The sequence below is a fragment of the Drosophila sulfurigaster genome, chromosome X (genome assembly GCF_023558435.1).
Source record: "Drosophila sulfurigaster albostrigata strain 15112-1811.04 chromosome X, ASM2355843v2, whole genome shotgun sequence".
NCBI lineage: Eukaryota > Metazoa > Arthropoda > Insecta > Diptera > Drosophilidae > Drosophila > Drosophila sulfurigaster.
This window is the reverse complement of record NC_084885.1, coordinates 8,817,324-8,841,759: the sequence shown is the minus strand read 5'-3', so window position 1 is coordinate 8,841,759 and position 24,436 is coordinate 8,817,324. Positions and strand designations below refer to the sequence as shown.

At 36.6% G+C, this 24,436-nt stretch overlaps 1 protein-coding gene across 2 annotated transcripts; it reads right to left on the bottom strand.

Moving 5' to 3' along the window:
- Positions 1-48: 48 nt before the first annotated feature.
- Positions 49-21,871, bottom strand: LOC133847459 (ATP-binding cassette sub-family A member 13). 2 transcript variants are annotated; one of them, XM_062282514.1, is made up of 14 exons: positions 21,243-21,871; positions 11,708-12,091; positions 11,507-11,649; positions 11,360-11,443; positions 10,832-10,972; positions 10,180-10,319; positions 9,106-10,109; positions 8,923-9,043; positions 7,966-8,156; positions 7,567-7,904; positions 6,648-7,321; positions 4,648-5,927; positions 2,305-3,010; positions 49-1,602 (listed from the first exon to the last, which is right to left on the bottom strand). In XM_062282514.1, the coding sequence occupies exons 2-14, from the start codon at positions 12,001-12,003 to the stop codon at positions 730-732; spliced, it is 5,991 nt and encodes a 1,996-aa protein (XP_062138498.1). In that variant the 5' UTR covers positions 12,004-12,091; positions 21,243-21,871; the 3' UTR covers positions 49-729. The 2 variants fall into 2 exon arrangements, with proteins under 2 accessions (XP_062138498.1, XP_062138500.1); XM_062282516.1 differs by having other exon boundaries at positions 21,248-21,871.
- Between the last annotated feature and the right edge of the window lie 2,565 nt (positions 21,872-24,436).

Below are 24,436 nucleotides of genomic sequence, written 5' to 3'. Positions count from 1 at the left end.
CAAGCTGTACTGGAGTCTTTTATAGAATATTTATAACAGCATATGAAGCTGAATTCAAGTAATTTATTACATCAATTATGATTACAATTTGTTTGAAATACGTATTTAGTTAAACTAATACTCCCTTAGGCAATAACGATATCAAAGTGATTAATCCGATGATTTATATATGATTATACTTAACTCCCCAAACAGCATTATTACTTATAATTCAATCAAATCTTCCATAGTATAAAAGTGCTTTATACTTGGGAAGAGAGATAATCGTCCATAGCATAAAAATCAAAATAAACAAAAAAAAAAAAAAAAAAAAAACAAAACATAAAGAAATGCATTCAGTGAACTCATTTTGTGCTCGATACTCCATGGATACAAATAGTTAGTGTTGTTTAATATGCTATGCATAAGTTGAGAGCTAAATTGATGATTGTTTTTTCATTTTCTTTTTGCATTGCACTTGCCGGCGACATACAGAATGACTTATATTAAGCTAATATTTCGTTTTAAAGCTCTAAATTCGTCTAACATGTAAAAAACCCGAAATTCAAGATTACAGCTAACAGAACACCCAAGAGAAAAAGAAAGAGAGAGAGAGAGAGAGAGAGAGAGATTGACATAAACTTATCACTGGCCTGAAGCGTTCTATCTTATCACACACATCGACAGCAAAAAAAAAAACGTATCTTGTCTATACAGTAAAAAATAGAGTTGATTGAAAGAAAAAGAAAACTAAGTGGAGGTCTCCTCGTAGCCGCAGTGAGTGTAGCCCGTCTCCAAGCTGCCGCTGACAGCCGGCGATTTGCTGGGCAGATCTTGATGGTTGCCATTCGTTGTTGCCACCGATGTTGCCGCAGTTGATGCCTCACAGCTGTCGAGGATGCGCTCGAAGACCGCCTCGAAGCGACATCGACCGATGGCAAAGTGCGCCGGCAGCTCCAAGCTGTTCGACATCTCGCGCACCACATCGAAGAGCTCTGAGAGCGTTGGTTGATTCCCGTGCGGATGCGTGGATCCCGCCTGCCGCACCTTGACCAGAAATCGCAAGCTGTGCGCATAGTGCTGCAACTCCATGGCGCCGGGCAAACGTTGTGGCAACATCTTCGCAATCGCCGCCTGTTGAATGGGCGCACAGAAGCAACTGATCGCATAGTAGCCACCGTGCTGCGCCTTCAGCTGTGCGGGCGTATTGCTGGCCACGATTTGGCCATCCTTGAGCACCGCGACGTGTTGGCACAAATGCTCAATCTCGGAGATCGAATGCGATGTCAGCAGCACAGCGCGACGCGCTCCGAGCAGCTGTTCGATGGTGCGATAGACAAACGAACGCGTCACCGGATCCATGTCACTCGTTGGCTCATCCATCAGCACCGTCGGTGTGTAGCCGCAGCATGTGATCGCCACCGTCAGCTTGCGTCGATTGCCGCCACTCAGTCGCTTCACCTGAATGTCGCGGTAGCTGCGCAGCTCGTACGTCTCGAGTATGCGCTCCAGCAGCTCATCCAGCTGCTTGACGCCTCGCAGCTGCCCATAGAGACGGATGCACTCGGCCACGGTAAGGAGTGGGTCCAAGGGATTCGTCTGTGGGCAGTACGAGAGGCTGGGCTGTTGTGGAAGGGAGAGGAAAATAAGTTATCGAGAGTACAAGAATACCCAAATAATACTTAAAAGTAGTATATATGCTATATGCTACTACATAAAAAGTATACCACAGAGTGTACAGATGATTTGAATGCGAACTAAATTATTTAAATTCAGTAATCGTAATATTGAACAAGTCAAATACAAAAAAAATACAAATATGTACCGAAAGTAGTATATCTATATACCAATACATAGAAAATATACTGTAGAGTCCATACGAAAAGTATTCAAATTAAATGCTAATCGAACTAAATTATAAAAATGTAGTAATGGGAATATTGAAAAATTAATTCCGAGATACAAAAAAAAACTTAAATATATCGAAAGTGGTAGTAGCTATGTAGCTTCATTTAAATTCTATAATTTTTTGTTAGCTAAAACCCTGAAAATATTTCATTTTCAAGTCTGCATAATCAAGATCATTATATGTTCAGACTGATAGGTAGACAAAAATACTAATTCGTAAATAAAAAAATAATAATACAATTGAAAATTTAAACTCTCTTATTTACAGTTTTTAGATAGCTAAACTGCACAGTAATATTGTCAGCAATTTTAAATTCGATAGCTCTGCTAGTCTCGGAGATCTAAAGTTTTCTGCTTACGTACAGACAGACAGACATAAGGAATAGGAGTAATTAGAGTGAAGACTGTGGAACTTACGTGCTCAAAGTGAATGTATCCCATGTCGGGTAGCAACTGTTTCGTCAGCAGCTTGAAGATGGTCGATTTGCCAGCGCCATTTTTGCCCAGCAACCCAAAGCATTCGCCATGTTGCACGCCGAAATTGACGTTCCGCACCGCGTAGCGTCCACGGCGATATGCATGCCACAGATTGTCGACACGCAGCGCCTCATTGGCGCCCACACAGCTCTTGTAGATGCTCTGGATATTGACCATCTTCAGTTGGCCAAGACGCTGTAGTTCTTTGCGATACTGACAGTCGAGCTGGCTGCTAAGCTGTTGCCACCAACGCGTGAGCACATGGCATTCAATCAGCACGTTGAGCACAAGGCCAATCACGCCCACCACAGCCAGCGCGGTGTAATGACGCTGCAACAGATCGCTGGCCAGCGGATGCTTGTAGGAATCGATGTCGTAGCGCTTGAAGACGATCGCCACCATATAGTTCTTGCACAATTCGAGCAGTCCGTCGCCCAACGCGTGCTGTGGAAAGACGAGGAAAGCGCTGTTCAGCCCATGGCGCAAGCTGTCCCAGTCACTGCCCTCGGCCACCACGCCTAGGATGAGAATAATGCCCATGGTGACCAGCGGAATGATGATGTTGGCGCAGAAGATCGAAACGATCGCGATGCTTGAGTCGCTGAAGATCTTCTCTACCACATGCACGGCTGGCACGCAGGCGAAGCTGTGTGAAGAGAACACGCGATTAGATTGTAGTACGAAGATATAGATTAAAGAGGGACAATAGATAGTTTCTGATCAGATGATGATGATCCGATTAGATCGGAAAATAGGTGGATAACTATTATATAAAGTATTTAGTATTAGTAATGAGTAATTAGTATTTAGTATTTAGTATTTAGTATTTAGTATTTAGTATTTAGTATTTAGTATTTAGTATTTAGTATTTAGTATTTAGTATTTAGTATTTAGTATTTAGTATTTAGTATTTAGTATTTAGTATTTAGTATTTAGTATTTAGTATTTAGTATTTAGTATTTAGTATTTAGTATTTAGTATTTAGTATTTAGTATTTAGTATTTAGTATTTAGTATTTAGTATTTAGTATTTAGTATTTAGTATTTAGTATTTAGTATTTAGTATTTAGTATTTAGTATTTAGTATTTAGTATTTAGTATTTAGTATTTAGTATTTAGTATTTAGTATTTAGTATTTAGTATTTAGTATTTAGTATTTAGTATTTAGTATTTAGTATTTAGTATTTAGTATTTAGTATTTAGTATTTAGTATTTAGTATTTAGTATTTAGTATTTAGTATTTAGTATTTAGTATTTAGTATTTAGTATTTAGTATTTAGTATTTAGTATTTAGTATTTAGTATTTAGTATTTAGTATTTAGTATTTAGTATTTAGTATTTAGTATTTAGTATTTAGTATTTAGTATTTAGTATTTAGTATTTAGTATTTAGTATTTAGTATTTAGTATTTAGTATTTAGTATTTAGTATTTAGTATTTAGTATTTAGTATTTAGTATTTAGTATTTAGTATTTAGTATTTAGTATTTAGTATTTAGTATTTAGTATTTAGTATTTAGTATTTAGTATTTAGTATTTAGTATTTAGTATTTAGTATTTAGTATTTAGTATTTAGTATTTAGTATTTAGTATTTAGTATTTAGTATTTAGTATTTAGTATTTAGTATTTAGTATTTAGTATTTAGTATTTAGTATTTAGTATTTAGTATTTAGTATTTAGTATTTAGTATTTAGTATTTAGTATTTAGTATTTAGTATTTAGTATTTAGTATTTAGTATTTAGTATTTAGTATTTAGTATTTAGTATTTAGTATTTAGTATTTAGTATTTAGTATTTAGTATTTAGTATTTAGTATTTAGTATTTAGTATTTAGTATTTAGTATTTAGTATTTAGTATTTAGTATTTAGTATTTAGTATTTAGTATTTAGTATTTAGTATTTAGTATTTAGTATTTAGTATTTAGTATTTAGTATTTAGTATTTACGCAATATAAAACTTTCCCAGATTAGTATAGATTAATGCATACATTATTATTATTATCAGATTATTATTATTATATCACATTATTATCAGATAGATAGAGTGCAAAAAAATATGAACTAGTTGATAAGATTGAACTATAAAAGATAAGTCGATGAGTCTATCAATAAGCTTAAAGAATTTCAAAGATGAATTTGAAAATGCAGATTAATAGAAAGATACATAGAAAGATTTATAAAATAATTCGTAATAAGTCGAGAATTAAACAAATAAATAAAGATGCAGAATATGATGAATAACTAGATAGCAATAGGAAAACAATAATATAAAGCCTAGGACCCACCTGAACATCAGCGAGAGCACCACAATTCCAGCGAGCTGCTGTCGATCGACGAACACGGGCATGTTGAAGATGAAGACAATGGCCAGACAGACGATCAGAGCGAGCACCATGATCAGATAGTCCCAGACGAAGGCGACCAGCCAATAGGTGATGGCACTCACTCCGCTGAGTCGCTGCTGCAGCTTCTCGCCATTGACGCGCTCGTTGACGAGATAAACGGAGCCAGCAGCAACAACGAGACCAAAGGCGATCAGCAGAATGAAGACCATGCAGGAGTCGCCAGCCTGACGCAGCACCGAACTCGTGCTTAGCTCGGCAAATCCTAGTTTCCACGGTTCATTGAAGGTGCGCAACTCAAAGTCGCTGCTGTTGAGAGTTGTGCGCAAAATGTGCGCATTGAGATCGTTCAACCAGGCGAGCATCGCATGATACCCCTTGTTATTATACCAGACGGTAGCGCCGCTGCCATTCAGCGAGTAGCCGCCATAGCGACGTTCTCGATACTCGTCGAGACTATTGAGTACCCAGTAGAATGCCTGACGCGAGTTGTTGAACTCGTTGCACTCGAAGCTGGAGTCGCAGTCGCTGCGCAGATGTTCGTAGAGCGGTTCGCCGAACTTGCCAAGTCGCTGGCGACTCAGAAGTTGTGTAGAGTGCGGATAGAGGGCACGTGTGAGGGGCAACACGGTATCGAAGTCATCCTCGATGCGATAGCTAACGAACCACATGGCAAACAGCTCAAAGATCGCCGGCAACAGCAGCACATAGAGCAGCAGGCGATAGTTCCGGCAAAGATGACGACGTCTCTTCCCCATGAGCAGCACGAATTGTGACCAACTGCTGGGCGCTTGCTGAGTCACATCGGCGGGACCCGTGACAATTGTGCTGTTGTTGCTGCTGCTGTTGCTGTTCAGTTGTGTAGTTGTTGACGTGTGTGTTTCAATGCTGCGATTCAATTGCTCGAACTCCTGTTCCAGACTCGAGCTGCTGTTCAACGACAGCTCACTTATGTTGCCCGACAATTCCTGTGCCTGCAACTGTTCCAGGAATCTCACAGCACTCGGAGTCAGATTCTGCGCATAACTCGCGCTGATGATCAACTGTTGAGCTCCTGTTTGCTGGCTTGAACTGGGCAGCACTTGACAATCCTTGAGCAGCTGTCGAGCCTGCTCCACAATGGCGGACGAGGCGCTGGCATCGTGACAACGCATCTCAATGCTGTAGTCCGAGGTGCAGAGGCGCTGCAACGAGTCGCGACTGTGCTGCGCCACAATGCGGCCCTGAGAGGAAAGGGAAATTGGGAAAATTATTGTTAAGAGTGTATAATAAAGCCAAATAATTGTATTCTTAGGAATAGATAATTTGGAGAACTGTCTCAAGACAGTTTATAAGTAACACATGAAAGTAATAGTCAACATTTGACTGTCAAGCAAGAAAAGTGTTTACTTACGCAAAGATTGATCTTGGTTAGGTAGAGTATAAATAAGTATTATAATTATATGCATTCGAATTTTGATCATTATCATCATAATCAAGAAAGATTTAACTACGATGGTCTTATACACACAATGTGGTCTTATAAAGAAAGAAAATACGTATGAACAAATTTTGGTTAGTAATTTAGGATGCATGTATAATAATAAAGTAAATTAACTATATTACTTAGAATTTTGTACATAAGACAGTTTGCAAACGACGCAACAATGACATCTAATAGTAAACATTTGTCTGGAATAAAATCTTTACTTTTTATTTGTTTTGACACTGAGTATGAAAATCTACACTTTAGCTGTATGCCAATTTATAAGTTAACTCCTTGAAAAATACGGATATTAGTCATTATTACTATTATGGAATTATAAAAAGATAACGAAATTCATGAACATAATCAAAAAAGTCTTATTTTAGTTGCTGATATTTAGATGCTTATATAAACAGATAAACGGTTTACTTGCCTTTGCCTAATTCTGATAAAACGACTCAAAGAACTTTGAACTTACGTTCTGCATGATGAAGAGGGAATCGCTCAGGTATTTGGCTTCATCAAGGAAGTGCGTTGCAAAGATAACGGCGCGTCCTTGGCGCAGCTGTTCGATTAGCAGCCAGATATCCTTGCGGGCCTTGGCATCGACGCCGTTGCACGGCTCATCGAGAATGACGACACTTGGCGAGGCAATGAATGCAATCGCGACACAGAGACGCCGCTTATAGCCGCCCGACAGCTGATGGGCAAAATAGTTCTCGTATTTGCCAAAATTGAGACTCTGCAGCGTGCGTCGCACTTCCTGATCCGCTGTCGACAGTTTCTGCTGCAGATCACACTCCTGTGCGCTGCTAGCTGCCTCGAGCTTCAGCTGGGCATACATCTCGAGATGTTCGCGTGCCGTCAGCGTTGGAATCAGGATGTTATCCTGCCAACAGACGCCCACATTGTGCTCACCAGCGAGCAGCACTTGACCCGTCGTCTGCACCGTTTGACCCGTGAGCAGTTTGATCAGCGTGCTCTTGCCCGCTCCATTTCTGCCCAGTAAACAGCTGACCTGGTTGCGTGCAAAGTCCAGGCTGAGATTCGACACCGCGAACTTGTTGCCATACATCTTGGTCACGCTTCGCAGCGAGGCGCCCAACTTGGCGTCCAGTTGAGCTCGAGTGACGCGCACAAAGCTGTAATTGTCTGTGGAGTTTTCAAAAGTATACAGATAATGCATTATCATTACATTTTTTATATTTTTGTATTAAAATAAAAGTTATTCTACAACTAAAAATTCACTAGATGTACTTTAATTATAATATCATATATTCCGATACTCAAAACTAAAAGTAAAATTAGATTTCTAAGTGGAATAAAAAGTAATATAAAACAAAATCGTAAACACAGCTGTAGATATCTATCTTTGAAATACGGCATTCATTACTCACTCTTCTTGTAGCGCTGATAGCTATGTCCAATAGCCGCATAGATGAACATATTGAGCACGAACATCAGCAAGGACAAGGCGCATTCACTGCGAGCTGGACCAAGCTGGAAGAGATGACCGACTCCCAAGCCCTGCTGCTGCAACTCCATGCGCATCAGCTCACTCCAGCCCTTGGCGAAGGCCGTTGTTAAGGAGAGATCAACGAGGAAACTTTCAAAGAGATTCAGCTTGGCATCGAAGAGCAGCACAATAATGTATGGACACAATGTGATGAAGAACAGCAAAGCGGCAGCCACTGCTCCAATGTTCGCAGACACAAAGAAGTTGGAGCACATGTAACTGAAAATAAAGAAAACTTCTTTATAAAGAGAAGAACTCATTTCATTAAAGAACTGCTTACCAGAATGATATGAGACAAGCACCAAAGACTAGACAATAGAACATCATAAAGAACCAATTGGTATAGGCAAGAATTCCACCAGAGTAGAGCACCAAGCTGATCAGCACAAAGATCACAAACAGCTCCATGAAACTCATCAGAGACCAGGCAATCAGCTCGGAGTGTGCTCGCAGGCCCATGGAACGCATCAGCTGCAAGATTGAAGTTAAATGATTAGGAAGAGCTACACATTTGATTACCATTCTATTGCCTATCGAAGACTAAAGGGGCTTAATATATTATATTTAGCTTAACTGCCTTGAATTCAATGGCAGCTATCTTAAAAAGACAGAAAATAAAAAATGTGAAACTCGATATTCTAATAGAGTACATTATTCAACTTAAACAATTACAATGATATTGCTCACCCATATTTACTAATAAATTTATTTTTAGCTTAACTACATCCTATTTAGTAACAGCTGTCATAAAAATTCATCAAGCGCTTTCAATTTTGTATAAAACATTAAAAACTCGTTTTGCTTATTGAGTGAACTATTTAACTAATAAGTATAATTATATAACCGTGGCTAAAAAGAATCTGACTATATATTTAGCTTAACTGCAGCGAGTTCAGTGTCAACTATCTTGAATATAGTATTATTTTTAGAGGTCAACTTTAAATGCTTTACATAAAAATATGAATCTATCATCTCGGTGCTGTTTGTTGTTGTGACACCTAATAGAATTAAAAGTACATTTTTTGATTAGGGCTAATATAAACTTATCTTCTTCTCGCCAAACAAGTTGTATCTAGACTTATTATTATTTGAAGTTATTGATGTGCCAACTATGCAAGATATTAAAGTTATATTATGGTGATCTATAGAAACGCATTTGGTTCTCCATATGTTAATGGTTGCTGAGATCCGAGTGTTTGAACAGGTGGACGGACGGACAGACAGACGACTTACTCACCATGCTATTGCGACTCTCTCGCATCCAAATGCGTTCGCGCACACAAATGGCAACGACAATAACGAGACCGAGGCAATAGGCCACTTGCACCCCCTGCGAGAGATAAAGACCACGCTTAAAGCTGCAAAAAAAAAGGAGATTAATTAAGTGTAATCTAAGGACTCTAAGTAAGCTGTAACATACTCGTCCTTGGCATAGGCGGGATAGGGAAACTGTTTGGTGTAGAATTGCATGTCATCGATATCGAATTTGATGGTCTTGGCCTCGGGGGAATCGCCGCCAAAGCTGCTCAGCAGATCGAGGAGTCCAGCTCGCTTCACACGATCGCTGCGGACATCCGGCAACTCGCTGTCGGAGAGCACCAAAATATCCGGTTTGATTGTGGTGCCAGCATCAACTTGCTCTGTCGAAGTGGTTGTCTCTGCTGCCTCCTCCTCTTCATCTAATTGTGGCATTGTTGTCGTTGCCTCCGCTAAAGAATTTACGGTTGTAGTTTCCGCTGGTTTCGAATCGAAACCAAAATCATCATCATCGTCATCGAAGAGATCATCGTCCACACTTTGCACTGTGACCCGAGGACGTGCCGCTGCCTCCGCTTCGGACTCTTGCTCCGACTCAATTGGTCCCAATTGTTGACGCTTGTGCTTAATGATGCCGAGATCGACGAGCTGCTTCAGCTGCACAAAGCCACGATGATACTTGAGATCGACAAGCATGCTGCCCGCTGGTCCTGGGAACCAGAACCGATTCTTATTCTCAAACGTTGGCTGCGTATTCTCCGTGTCCATATGAATTTTGTAGCTAATCTCATTGTCTGACACATTCTCAAAGTTGAGCGCAGCCAGAAAAAGACGCTCCTGATTCAGTTCATAAGCGCGATGCTGCAGCTGCTGCACACTCGACACCGCCTCGAAACGATCGACAGAGAGACACTCGAGCAGATCGCTGATCGTGTTGAGTATCTGATGTATAAGCTTATTGGTCCGCACATAGTTCATAATCCGCTCGATCTCATCGATGTCGAACTCGTCGCCCACCAGACTCTTGACGAGCGGCGATCGCGCCAGCTTCAGCAGCCCCTCGAAGGCCTCCTGGAAGGTTGCATTCGTGTGCAGCTTATTCAAGATCTCGGCCGCCGCATGGCCCAATTTCTGCACACGCTGCAGTTCCTCAAACGTAGCATTGGTCTGCAAAACAATAAATATAACGCAATTAATGTGGGTATAAAAGAAATTACAATTTAAGGTGCCAACTCACAAACTTCACAATGCTTTCGGTATCCGCATTGGGCGGCGTGTACAAGATCTTGCCCTGTATGATCGGCTTGAGCACATTCCAAGTGAGCTTGCCCTGATTGGTCGATGTCACATCCAGGTATAACCGCTTGCAATATTTAGCTGTGAATTAGATTAAAAAAAATGTGAAACCAATTAATCGAGCTTTCATTTTACAAAGGCATAAAATACTTTAATACATAATGGTATATTTAGAGTGCAGTAGCAAACCGACATACCAAATATACTTTTCGAGTTTTTGATTTCTACAGTATATTAATCAGAAATTTTGTTTAGCATTTTATCGGTATATATTATCTATAATATTGCTTTGGTTGACAATCTGGTTATACTTAATGGTACATTTTGTATATAATAGTATATCGATATATCAAAATTAACTTTTCGGTATATTTATAAATTTCCAAATTAATTTTTTTGGTATAATTATATGATATATTTTAATTGTACTAATATATCGATATATCAACAATTACTGTTAGGTATATTTTAGCGTCTTAAAGTATTTTTGGTATATTGATTTGGTATATTTTGAATGTAATAGTATATCGATATATCAAAATTTGCCTTTCGGTATATTTTATATTTATACTATTAGCACGCTCTTTACTCACTTGGCATGGCACGCAGCTCGTCATCGTTGACCTCGCTAAAGTCCTCGGAGTAAAGTATATCGTTGACCAGCGGAATGCTTTCCGTGCTGGGGAACGGATGTCCGCAAAGCAAGATGCCAAACTTGACAAAAGTCTCACGATCTGCAGAGTAAAGAGTTCAGAGATTAAAGCAAGAAACCCGCAAATAAGAAAATTAAAGATTAAAGTAGAAAAAGTATTAAGTTAAAAGAATAAAATAAATTTTAAGAGCAAATAAAAACCTTATAATAGTTACAAAATCGTTCACATTATATATATTTGGTTTGTACAAATATCCGTAAACATAATGACAATCTATTCAATGCAATTTTAATTTTTATTTGATAAATTACTTTTACATTGATTTCCATTCCAAGTTTAAATTTAACAAGATAAAAATTGACGACTAACTTTTATTTTTTTTTCTAAGCTGAAGTTTAGTATAATTTAAATTGAAAATTTAACTATTACTTTCTAATTTTTTGAAATTTACAAATGAAAGTAACTTACTTGAAAAGAGTTTTGTGATATCGAAGCTGTAGTTCATCAATCGTTCGATGCGTGGCACCAGCGAAACAATCTGACTAATGTTGCCTGACGATAAACAAAAAGAAAGGAATAAACTTGGGAATAAATACTTCGACTCTGTAAACTCACTGCTGATGATGTCAAAGTGGCTGCTCGTTACCAGAGTTGTCACAGCGCTGACAAAGTTCGCCTTCTCGGGCAACTCGATGACCGCATTGTACAACCGATCGTCGGTCACAAACACATTGATCACCTCGATCACAGAATGCAAACTAAAGGGCAACAAGAATATCTGAATCGGCAAAAGGTAAACGCTGAGTTCAAACTTACGGCGCTTCCTGCCATTTGGAGTACTCCTCGTAGGGTTCGGTCTTCAGGCACTTGTTCTCCAGACTGCAGATGTAGGAAAATGCGCTGGGCACCACTTGATTTTTGGTGGGGAGGAGGCGTGTGGGAAACTGACAAGCGTCGATCGGTTGCGAGTCATACTTGAGCCGGATGATGTAGAGCAGCATAAAGATGAGGACCGGAAATAACAGCAGCGTCAGAGTTAAACCCTTCTGACGCCACAGCGCGAGCAGATCCTTGCGCAGCAATGCCCTCACCTCGCTCCTCGCAAAGGACATCGTGATCGTGATAATGATCAACTTCAATAAGCTTCGGCATGCAACACGATTTCTGTTTGCAGGCAATTAATTAGCCATGTTGTTGTTGCTGTGCACAAAAACAAAAGGTTAGCTCGTTAGTTAGTTTAGTTTTGCAAATTGATAAAGTAAAGATTAAAGTCTGAGGCTGCCAAGAAATTGCGCGGTTTTCCAATCGATCGAAGTGTAAAGTTTAATATCTAATTTATTAGTGAATGCTACACTAAATGCACTTAATTCGAGAATATTACAATCTATCGAATGCAGTTGAGAGGAATTTATTGAACCGCCGCTTTTAAATGCAGCATTCCTGCATACCCTGTACAAATTCCTAAGCCGAGAGCGTGTATATGGAAAGAGTAGGAAAATTAAAAACTGGAAACGAGTTCAATAAGTCAACAATTTCCTTTCATTATTAAGTGTTTACAAAGAAACATTTTAGTTTACCAGTCACAAAGAAAGAAAAAAGGATCGAATAAAATACATTATGATGAAAATTTTTAAAAAAAAAAAACATTTTATTAGTTACACAATTTTATTTAAATTTAAGACAAAAAAGAAAACATTTTAAAAATATTTTTGTAAAATATAATTAGTAATCTAAAATGTTGCTAGTTTTAAGGTTTTTTCTACATATCTATTACATTTAAATAATAATTTGTATAAGTACTTTTCTATAGAAAAAAATTAATCAATTTTAGATAAATCAACATAGTTTTATAGAAACTTACTTTTATAAAAAATAACCATTTTATTTTAAAGATAATAATATTTATAAGAAAACTATGTCAATCTGAACATATCTTTGTTTTACATTAATAAGTAATTTATTAATCCATTTTTTATTTATTTATGAACACTATATTTTTAATTCTAGTCAATTTTATCTATTTTATTTTTATATAAACTATCAGCGGAGCTTACAGAGTAACTGGTTAGTCGAGCAGCGCTAGGAAATAGTTGGCGAAGCGCCAACAAACAGGTTTGCACCACACATTGCGTATACGTAATGCGGCTGCTAATCAGCTGTGTCAACTTGCATTTTTTAATCGCCTAACAACAACAATAACAACTCGCTGTTTCCTCTACCAAGACGCAGCTGTCAAATGCGGAAATATTAAACCAAACATCAACATAATAATCGTTTAATCTTTTAAGCGGTGCGCCCCCCGTTTTGGGCCCGATTGTGACCACGCTGCGCTCGTGGTTAAAACCGAGTTGGGTCGAGTTTGGGCCACCAAAGCGCAAAAGCAGGCGTTAATAGATTCTCAAGTATTTGCGATAATTGCGCGTGACGTGTGAGAACCCTGAGATGATGTGTTGTCTGCCGTCTATTTTATGTTGTTTATGCTCTTTATGCGGGAATGTTTTATCACCACTTTGTCATGACTGTGGGAATGCGAAGCGATGTTGCGACGTCATCTCGTCTCGTCTCTTTGTTGACTTTCCTCAGCTTTTAATTGATATCCGCTAATTGCGAGAGCAACAACTGATCAGCTGGCGGTTCACCTTGAATCAAAGAAACACTTCCACATCTCTGTGATTAACAGAAGCATTCGTTTCCCTCGTCTCCTAAAAACAAACTCTGTGACATTTCGATGTCTTAAGCAGGCATTTTCCGCATTCAACGAATTAAGCTGCGCCAGCTTTAAGCAGCTTAAAAATGTCGCTTTTTTCTGCATTTATTTCAATAATCAATCAAATTAATAACTCAAGAAGAAATGATGAAATGAGTGCACTGAAATCGGAAAAGCAAATATATTCAAATAAAATAATGCTGACTTGGAATTATCATTTAATTTATTTGTATTTAATTTTGAATTGATTTCGAATTTAAGAAAGAGCTTAATACAAAAATACATTTTTCAAGTCTGCAATAAAATTAAAAATAAACACGCTAAAAAATAGGAACAAAAGCAGCGTAGACGACAACATTAAAATAAACTGGATTTATATATTTATATAAATAATTTTGAATTCATTTTGAAATGAATGCTTGTCAAGTGACTTAAGAATTAGAATTTCTTTCGCAATCGAATTTTTAATTCGTCTGAATGTTTAGTTATAACATAGTCTGCAATCATGATGAGACAGCCTAAAACTGATATCGCAAGATTTATTGCCAGAGGGTCGATCAGTCAATATAAAATATGAGAGAGTGAGAACTAAAAACCAGTTAATGCCAATCGTAAATTGACGTGCATATGCAAATCTTGACTTGTGACTTTTGATACCAACTGGTTGGGGTTTTTTTTTTCATTTTCATTTTCTTCGCTCTTTTCTAGGCAATCGACACTCTACAAAATGTCTACACTGTGTAAAGTCTACACAAGCTACTACTGCGATCGGTTACAAAGTTCGATAAAGACATGATTGCGACTTGATTTGAAACTGTCTTGTCATGTTCTAACTTGTCTCGCAGCGTAGACAAAAGAATTGTACGACGAGTATAAAATTGTACAACTTGCGATTGTTAGACGATCGCAGATCGCCGATCACCGATCGTAGATCGCAGATCGCACATCGAATGCCGAATGTCGAGTCAAGTGTCGACTTTTATCTATGCCATTGACACTGGGACAAGGCTTTTCCTTGACTTATTCTCAGCACAACACAGCTCAGCACAACTGCTCATCAAGAACTCAAGAGTTAAGATCAGCTAAAAAACAATTAGCTATTGATTACAAGGCAAGCATCCAAGCATCCATTTGCAACACTTGCAACGTCATCGTTTTTGGGGGCAACGCCTTAAACTGTCTTAACATTTGATAATGTAGTTATATAGAGTTGATACAATTATTTATGATTATATTTGATATCGATTACTATTCTGCGATTTTATATTATATGCGCTCAAGCTTAGCCGCTAAATCATATATCTAATATTCATAAAATACTAATTCGATTATGTTATAGATCTTCAAGGCACTTCCAAGTTGCAGATTAATGATCGATTGTACTTGATCTATTTCTGTATTGAACACTCTTTGATTTATTGCATTATTTATCGCTTTTTTCTCTAACAAATTATATTATCTAATAATATAAATATATATTATAAATAATAATCTAAAATTATGAGTTTCTGCACTCTCGCCTGAGCTGATGAAATCTTTCTTAAGCAGCTGCGATCACTTTGATCAAAAGTTGCGAAATCGAACGTTAAACTGACTGCATTAAACGCAGGCTGCAATCTCTGAACCAGTTGAACAACACACACAAGTGCAACTCGATGTTGCTCTCATTCAAATGACACAAGCTAATGACATATGACGACATAAGCGAGCATTTCATTGATCCATTAACGAACGATCGCTCGCCCCACTTGCGATCATTTGTTTATATTCGCACTCGCATGTAATAACAACATATTTATTTCTATGCTGAATCTATGTCAACAGTATAATGCATTATCAGTTGTTAACCTGATAACGCAACGCAACACAAATACTCTTCGCCTTGGCGAGTGCCAAGAAACGAGATCACAGATGATCAACGATAATCGATCATTAAAACAGAACAGATAATTGGCAAAATTAATTTGGAGGTGAGATGCGAAAGAAAGTCTTCAAGAAATTTGTAATTAAAGAAATACAAAAAAAGGACTGCTTATAAAAATATATTTATTTATATTTAAATGTTCTTGAAATCAAGATGTGTTTTCTAACATTAGGATTTTCATATAAACATTCCAAGTACTAAGGCAAAAATCTTGATTTTTTATAAGAAAACGATTAGAAAATTCTATAAAATAAATCTACTATTTAAAAATGTTTAACAATTCAGCAGCTCATTATCATAATTCAAATCAATATAAACGATTGTGATTAAGAAATGCTAATGAAAAGGTGGAAGATAACTTATCAGCAAAATCCATTCGTAAAGATAATGAAAATTAATATCGAAATCCGAATCCTATATGGTACGTTGCCCGTATGGATGAAGACGCTCCGGCTCGTAAGGTGTTTGATGCGATGATTCTTGGGACACAAAGGAGAAAACGACCCCGATCGCGTTGGCAAGACCAGGTGATGGAAACCCAGTCCACACTTGGTGTTACCAACTGGCGAAGGCGCGTTCAGGACAGAGACGCGCGGAGGCACATTGCGCTTCAGGCCGAGACCCGATAAAAAGGTTGTCATGGCCATATAATAATAACTGGATCTGCTTTATCAATCAAATAGTTTTCAAGCGCATTTTTTGGGATATGTCGAGCAGACTTCCCCATTTATCTGGCAAATCACAGACACGTATGTATATAATGAAGTAATGCTAATGAATTACATGCAAAGAGCCCTGCTGACAACGGCAACAATTGAGATACAGAAAACAATTGCTTGTGATAATTAACACATTAGTAAGTCTATTATTTACAGCCACACAACCATTTTGCATGCGGAAGAAAGAAGACGTCACATTATCGGCATATTTTATGCATGTATGTACATACATATATGCATATATAAGCCTCTATATATGTACAGACATATATCTGTGAGAAAGATCACACTTGTCAATTAGACAGTCACAGCACGTACATAAAAAGTAAAGCTCGATCATACAAAAGACTCCCCGAGAGTTGCAAAGAGTTTTAAGTATTGAGTTTCCAATTGCCAGTTTCAGCCTCATTTCCAGTTCCAGTTCCAGTTGAATGGAATCTCTGCGGTTTTTGGTTGAGTTCTTGAATAGAAAAAACAAACAAGAAAGCTACACTTGAGTGTGCTTGACTTTAAGATACTCGCTAGAGCAAAACGGTGCGGTATTATTCTTAAAATATAACAAAAATACTGAAATATACACATATGTGGTCGGACAAGTATTTTATCTGTGCGGTATAATTCTTGGAATATAACAAAAATAATATACCAAAAAATACAGAAATATGCCGAAATATATTTATAGTACATCGGTATAGTATTTTACCCTTGCGGTATAATTTTTAGAATATATAAAATTAATATACCATTTTATGGTGTAGTATTTTATCTCATCGCAAAAAGTTCAGAGTTTTCAGTCTAAATACACTTCACAAAAATACTGAAATATTCTAAAATATATATTTGGCATATTGAAATAAGAAGTGCTGTGAGAAATAGGTATATGGACAAACTGACCAGCGAATTATAATACCCTTCTTCCCTATGAGAAGTGGGTAGAAAACACAGACATACGCACAGAACTTTTTGTGGCCAATGAAGCATGTAATCCACAACTGTTTCTTTTACCAGAGTTTCAAGTGCAACACAGAGCCGAACACACGGTTGATTTACGACCACATCTTCTATAATTACTGTCGCTTCTTTCACTTGCCAGTTACGAGTTAAATTTAAAGCTTTAGACTAATTAAAATACTACTCGCACATTCGCAAAGCAAAGCAAAACACATTAAGCACACAAATCACACACATGAAGACTAAGCAAATACCCTATCAAAGCAAGCAAAAGGTAGTTCAACTTTATGCATATTTTAAAAGTATATTCAACTCCCGCAATATATTATAGGGTATGCAAGTGTTTAGTTAGTCGCTAATCGCTGGGTTCAAGTATCCATCAAATGCCGAACCTGTTGTCACTGAGAAGGGGAACTCTTCTTCACGCCTTTCGGCGAACTGAGAGATTTTAATTAATTCAAATTAGTTTCCAGAGGCAATCTTCAAAGATTTCGTGCCTTCGCCTGACAGACAGCTCAGCGTGTTTTGCTGGGCGGGCGCAGTCATCAACCAAAGTAAATCGAAAGTGTTAGATCTCATTAAACAACAACAACAACAACAATAACAACGATAAGAAAACACATAAAGAGTATTTAAGCAAGCGCATCAAACTTTGTTGCTTCCAAGTAAAATATCAATCTATTCCCCAACACAGCACGAATGTCTTGCATAAGGTCAGGCAATTATAGCACAACTTCGTGATGCATTCAGAATTGGCGAATTCTTAGATTACATGGGAAGCACTTTGCATGGGAGAAATTTAATACAAGCGAAAATTGAGTATTCAATTATCAATAAAAACAAACATTTCGAAAAACAATATTATTAGAAAGGTTCATAACAAATTTCATATCTTTAGTCTTTCTAGTTCCAGAGATTGTCGAGCGAACAGAAACAGAAGAAAGAAGAGAAATTTCCTCAAAGAAATACTTTATTTAAAATGTATGTTTACATTTTACAGGTGCAGAGAATATGTTTTCAAATATATCAATCAGAGATAATAGTAAAAGATTCCATGAAATAATAGACACAATTTGAAATTTTCTCTAAGAAAAATTTTATTTAAAATTTATATTTAACAAGAGCAAAGAATATGTTTTCAAATATATCAATCAGAGATCAGAGTTAACGATTCTATGAAAAATAGACACAACTTTAAAGTTACTCAAAGAGTAAATTCTACCAAGCGATTAATTTTTTCTTCAGCATTCCAAAAATATATCAATCAGAGATCTATCTTATTCTTTAGGGTGTTTTGTCAAATATTCTCGACCATAAGCAAATGATTCTATCAGATAAGAATCTTACCAAGCGAAGCATGAGCAGTGACAAATAGTGAAGTTCTATTCTATTCTTCCGTCTATTGTTATACCCTGTAAACCATTATGTGCATGACACACTCAAGTCACACTTCACATCACGCTGATCTCTAGAAAGTATTTCTACCGGTCTAAGAGACGAAGCTACGTGACACTACGTGAGGTTGCCATCGACCTCAGGCAATTATCAGTTCAGTTGTAGCAAACGACCCAGAAAAATGTGGCAAATAGTTGTGCGATAAGAAAACCACCTTGAACATTGTTCACGCCCCCAAGAAGCAGCCACAAAACAATAAAAATATGTTTAATATTTATCTGTTAAGCGGAGTCGTAAACACAACAAAGCGAGGCGACAGATTTTTGCAAGTGTTCTGAGCCGGAGAAGAAGAGACAACACAACAAGAAGAAGACTAATAAATGTCTGAGAAGAGCTTTTAGCAGTCAATCAATAGCAATCCACAAAGCATTAGACGTACATACTATACATACGACGACCTTGGCCATGAGTTTGCTGCTAACTGGCTATAGAAACTAATTCAACAAAAAGTGCAAAAAAATTATAGACTCGGTAATCAGAGAGGGGCGATGCAAAGAGGAGAGAGAGAGAGAGAGTTATATGTAAGTATTAGCTACTAAGTTGGTAGTATATCAAATATACAAATATCAAAGTAAATAAATAGAAAACTCGTTTGTCGCAAGGCATCCAATAAACTCGTTTCCCCTCAGCCCAAATTCCCTTCATTGCGAGCAGTATTACGAGTCTGGGCTGGGACAGAGACTGCGACGGAGACGGAGATGGAGACGGAGACTGACTTCGAGTACGACAACAAATACGTGTTTCATATAATGCGTTTTTATTTTGATTATTATCCCCCACTTAAATTTACATGCCTGTCGTCGTACAACAACTCTCTGAACTCTCGCCTCTACTTATTCTAAGTAACATGTACAGTATATTAGTATATAGTCTGTGATTGTCTTTTTTTTTCTGTTTTTTTATAAGCAATCCGATTAACAATAATGTCGTATTCTTGCACCCGTCACCATGAGTTGGCACTAACTAAAGACAGAACTCTTGACCACAACGAATCAAGTTGGTAACTTGGTAGCGCGTCTTTACTATTTATATATTCCAAAACAATATATGGTATATACCTATTATATACTCGAATTTAATTTTAAACTATATCGCGCATTCGTATTTATTTATACACATTTAAGCCGCTGTCTGCATAGGAAATGCTGCTGAGCTCTATCTTTTTATTTTTGCACTTTATCTTTATTTGTTTATTGTGCTTCTCGCTTTTTAATTCTCTTCAACCTGCTCAGCAAGTTGCAAGGTCACAATCGAAATGCAATTAAGCTACTACCTCGGCTGTGATATGTAAAAAAAAACGAGTAGATCGCTCACATGCGATAATCTGTAATATATGCATTCAGATTTTCATATTAAATTGTACAGCTTGACAAATTTAAGGAATTTAGTGACCAGGTTGGCAGCGCTGCACATTCGAATGGTAGCGCTAAATGCACTGCTTGCTCTCTGATATGACGAATTATTTGGAGAGCTAACCAAACAATGAATCTTGTGTTACTCAAAAACATTAGTTAAAAAAAAACCTAGTACATAGGAAGCAATATTCAAGTTAAAGCATTAATCTTGTGTACATAGCAGACGAACCGGATTAAAACTGTATTTGAATCGGATCATAATAGACAAAACTAATTAGAATGTTATTATAAATATAAATAAAATAAATATTATTATATGAAAAATTAATAATTATTCTAAGAAACAAGATTTACTTCCAACGAAAGATTAATAAATGAAACTTATGTATATCAGATTACGTTGAATAATCAAAGCTGCACTTGTCTAATTTATGCCTTCTTATGGTAAGACGTCAATTGTCGAATTCTTGGTATGATTAAAATTATAATACTGTGATCACTGCCAATGCAAATGTTTCAGCTTGTTTTTGCATATTGAATAACATTTCTAATGAGCGCAGTTAATGAATCATTATTCAGCAATTGCTATACATACATACATATATAGTACTATATAGTTTATGCGGTTTGCTTTTGTTTTGCTTTTCGATTAGTTTTCACTTTCTTTTGAGAGCATTGTTTTGTTACTTTTCGTTTCTTTGTTGGGGGCCCTTCACAGACAGACGGCACAATAAGCCAACTACTACACAACAATAACAATAGCAATCACAATAACAACTGCAACGTGCCAAGAAATCGAAAAGCAACTAACGCGGCCAGCAGATACCATGTAAACGGAGTGCAAGAGAAGTTTATCCACACAAACACATCTGTTTTACATGTGTACTTGTTGTACAAGCAGTGCATTTTGTAGTAATAACAAGCAGTGCACTAGAAGCCTGTAGACAGACTTATCAAAGTAATGAAATTTAACAATCGCAGGCTCATTGCTATAAAACCCTTCAATGGTCGCATGGGCGTGCAGGGTATGAAAAATCAAGTTGAAAGCGATATAGCAAGCGATTAAAACAGCTGTCGCGTTGAGGACACATGGACTGCAGAGAGAGACTTGTCTGAGACCGCAAAAGCTTTTAATCAAAGCTTGCGCGGCTGACTGTTTTTGGGCAATTTCGTTGCACTCGTTGGTGTTGTTGTGTGTTTGTTGGCCAAACTTGTATTAAATGCAATTGCAGCAACTTACCCCACCTGTTGCTGCTGCTGTTGTTGTTGTTGTTGCCGCGGCGCCGATTTGATATTTCAAATTCACTTTTTAGCACTTTGCACAAAATGACACACAAAAACAAAAATACAAAAAAAAATATGCCACACGATTTTTGGCTTGTTGCTGCTACTGCTGTTGCTTCTTCTTCTGTTTCTTCTTCGTTGTTGTTGTTGTTGCTTTTGTTTAGTTTGCTTTTAATGGTATTTCGGTTATTGGTAATTTCGCTTTTCGGGCATCAATTTTTACTTTCGTTACACGCACACACACACACACACAACACGCGCGAACGAAGTGACACACGCACATACGGACACGCACAGAAGTTTTGTTGTTGTTCTTCAGCGTTGTTTACTTTGCATTTGCATCTCTGTGTTCACTTCTTGTTTGGTCTGCTGCCGTTGCTGCTGCTGCTACTGCGCGACTGCTGCTGCGTCGTCAGCTTCTTCTTCTTTTTGTGCTTTTAGCCGTTGCGCTTGCGCTTACGTTTGTTTTTTGTCTTTTGTTTTTTGCTGTTGTCTGTGTTTTTGGTTTTCGTAAGCTCGCGCTATCGAAAGCTTTTTGAAGAGACGTCCGTTGACAACGCTGGCCGCAACTGAACTGAGCTTCACAAAGCGCGCTTACGGAAAATTATTTAATTCCACGCAGCGGCGAATGCGGCGGCGGCGGCGTCGCCGGCAGCAGCGACGTTGTTGTTAACGTCGACAATTCGAATTCGAACGATCGATCGTGCGCTCTCTTTCCAACTCTTTTGGGGAGTGCAACAGCGCGCTGAACTCTTCCGTGATCGGTTCTAACTGTATTTTTCGTTGCGTGCCGCATTTACCAAAATATAAAAATTACACAAAAATTGGTAGAAAAGGGAGAAAAGTTAATTAACATGTCGTCAATGCGTTGCATGGACTTAATTGCAACATCATTTCCTATATGGTCAGCTAATACCCTATATTAAACCTCTTCTTTAGCTATTCTATTCTATTCTATTCTCTGCATACCAAAAATATACTCCTCCAAATTCGTCAAGTCATGCTGAAGTCGCGCCGTCATTCATTCAGTCTGTCAGCCTGTCAGTCAGTCAGTTACGCTTTCATTCAGGCGTGTAGAGGCGCCTTCTCAGTAGCCGATGTGTACCTTGCACTGACATGTAGATGGCGCTTAATGGATTGGAACCCTGTATGTGATCATACTTTAGCTCTGAACTATCAGCGATCCTTATCTTCTATCCTTTAATTTGATAGGCAATGAGCCCTGAAATTGACTAAGCGAAATAGATTTTGTCAAATTTTATGCGTTCGTTGCCAAAAATATTAGCAACAACACTTTTAAAATGAAGTAAAAAATTTTCAATTTAAATCTCCAGCAGGCGTTATTTAAAATTTAGATATTTATTAAGATACAAAATATTAGATTTTGAAGTTCAGCTTTAATTATCAATTCATTTTATAAATATATGTATTTATAATTTAATTGTGAATACAATTGAAATTAAAACGAAATGCATTTATTTATTTATTTTCTTAAATTAAAGCTGTTTGGAACAAATTGTATACAAATTTAATCATTAAAAATTAAAACAATATTTAAAATATACATTAAAAGTGAAGAATTGTTTAATTTAAATTTATTTTTATATGACATCAGCCTTTAAGCTTTAGCCTTTCCACACTTTTGGGATATGTACATAAGTACTTTATCTAGAAGATTACATTATCGACCAGTTCATATTTATTTCTGCTCCCATAGAATCGTAACAAAGAAAAACTTCAAGATGGTGACAAGAAAACGTCTGTTATACAATAACTGTTTTATTTTGAATTTCTTTTTCAGACCTAAAGCTAAAACAGTTGCATAAACAATTGCGAAACGATGTTAACTTAAACTTAATAATCCCGCTTTGTATGTTGTATAATCTAATTTAAATTCTTTATATCATTCAAAATTCTTCTACATAACATATTTAAATGCTGAATGAAATTATTTTTTCTATATCTTAGCAACATTATTATAAATCTTTTATTATAACAAAATACTATTTAAATTAAAGTCTATTTTTTCCCATATCTTAACAACATTATTATAAATCTTGTTTTAGAACAAAATAGTATTTAAATTAAAGTTTCGTAAACATATGTTTAGTTTTTTGTTTGTTGTAAAAAAAGGCAATTATTAAAGTATAATAGATTCTAGTTGGATTCGGTCCAGATAAAATCTGCACAAAACGACTAAATTGCCCTTCGTACCTAAAATCAAAATACCAGAACCATTCTGACCAGACAACAGCAGCAACAACAACAACAACAAGAATAACAATAACAACAGGAACAAGAACAACAAGTGCGCTGAAAATGGCCAAAAAGTTGCGCTTCGCTGCGTATCAGTTGCGCATAATTGCCAAAGTCATTAAAAAACGTAAATACTGCGAGTAAGTGGTGAAAAAAGAGTGGAACTAAAGCCAAAAACAAGCCAAAAATAGCAAAAATATATATATATATACTTTTATAGTATATGGTCAGTAAGGGTTCTAGGCGAGAACACTCGACTTTAAGATACCTTGTGCAAAGGGAAATTTTATAACTTTATAAATATATAAAATTGCAACTAAATATATATATCTTGAAAAAGTTATCAGCTTATAACTGTATAAGTATATCAAATTTTAGCTATAATAAATTATTATTATATTATTATATATTAAAGAAGTCATCATAATTAAATGAACTACATACCTCAAAATTAAATAAATAAAGAAAAATAATTACAAATTATTATTGAATTTAACAAAACTAAAACTACAGTATTCAATTCAAAAGTAATTGTGGTAAATTGAAGGTATGTATATATATACAGACGAATATATGTTAAACTATTTACATTAATTAAAATATCTAATTGAATAAAATGAAAAAAAAACAAAACACACACATTGAGACACACAAAATAAAATAAATTAATTCTTAACAATAAACACCATAAATTTATGTTTCTCTTTCATCTTTTTAAATATACATATCTACAAATATATATATATATATATCTACAAATATCAATAACTAACTATATTTACAACTATGTCTGTACTAATATTAACCAAAACATATATTACACCCACTCTGCCTCATTATTGCTGGGTATCGCAATTGCTTCCTATAAAATTATTTAATTAAACATACAAAACG

Bases quoted from the DNA above. Each gene is read 5' to 3' on its own strand.
- LOC133847459 (XM_062282514.1), bottom strand. From the start codon at position 12,003: ATGTCCTTTGCGAGGAGCGAGGTGAGGGCATTGCTGCGCAAGGATCTG. The intron at 10,320-10,831 runs GTGAGTAAAGAG...TCTAATTCACAG, and splicing joins CGAGCTGCGTGCCATGCCAA to CTAAATATTGCAAGCGGTTA. The intron at 10,110-10,179 runs GTGAGTTGGCAC...ATTGTTTTGCAG, and splicing joins CCGAAAGCATTGTGAAGTTT to ACCAATGCTACGTTTGAGGA.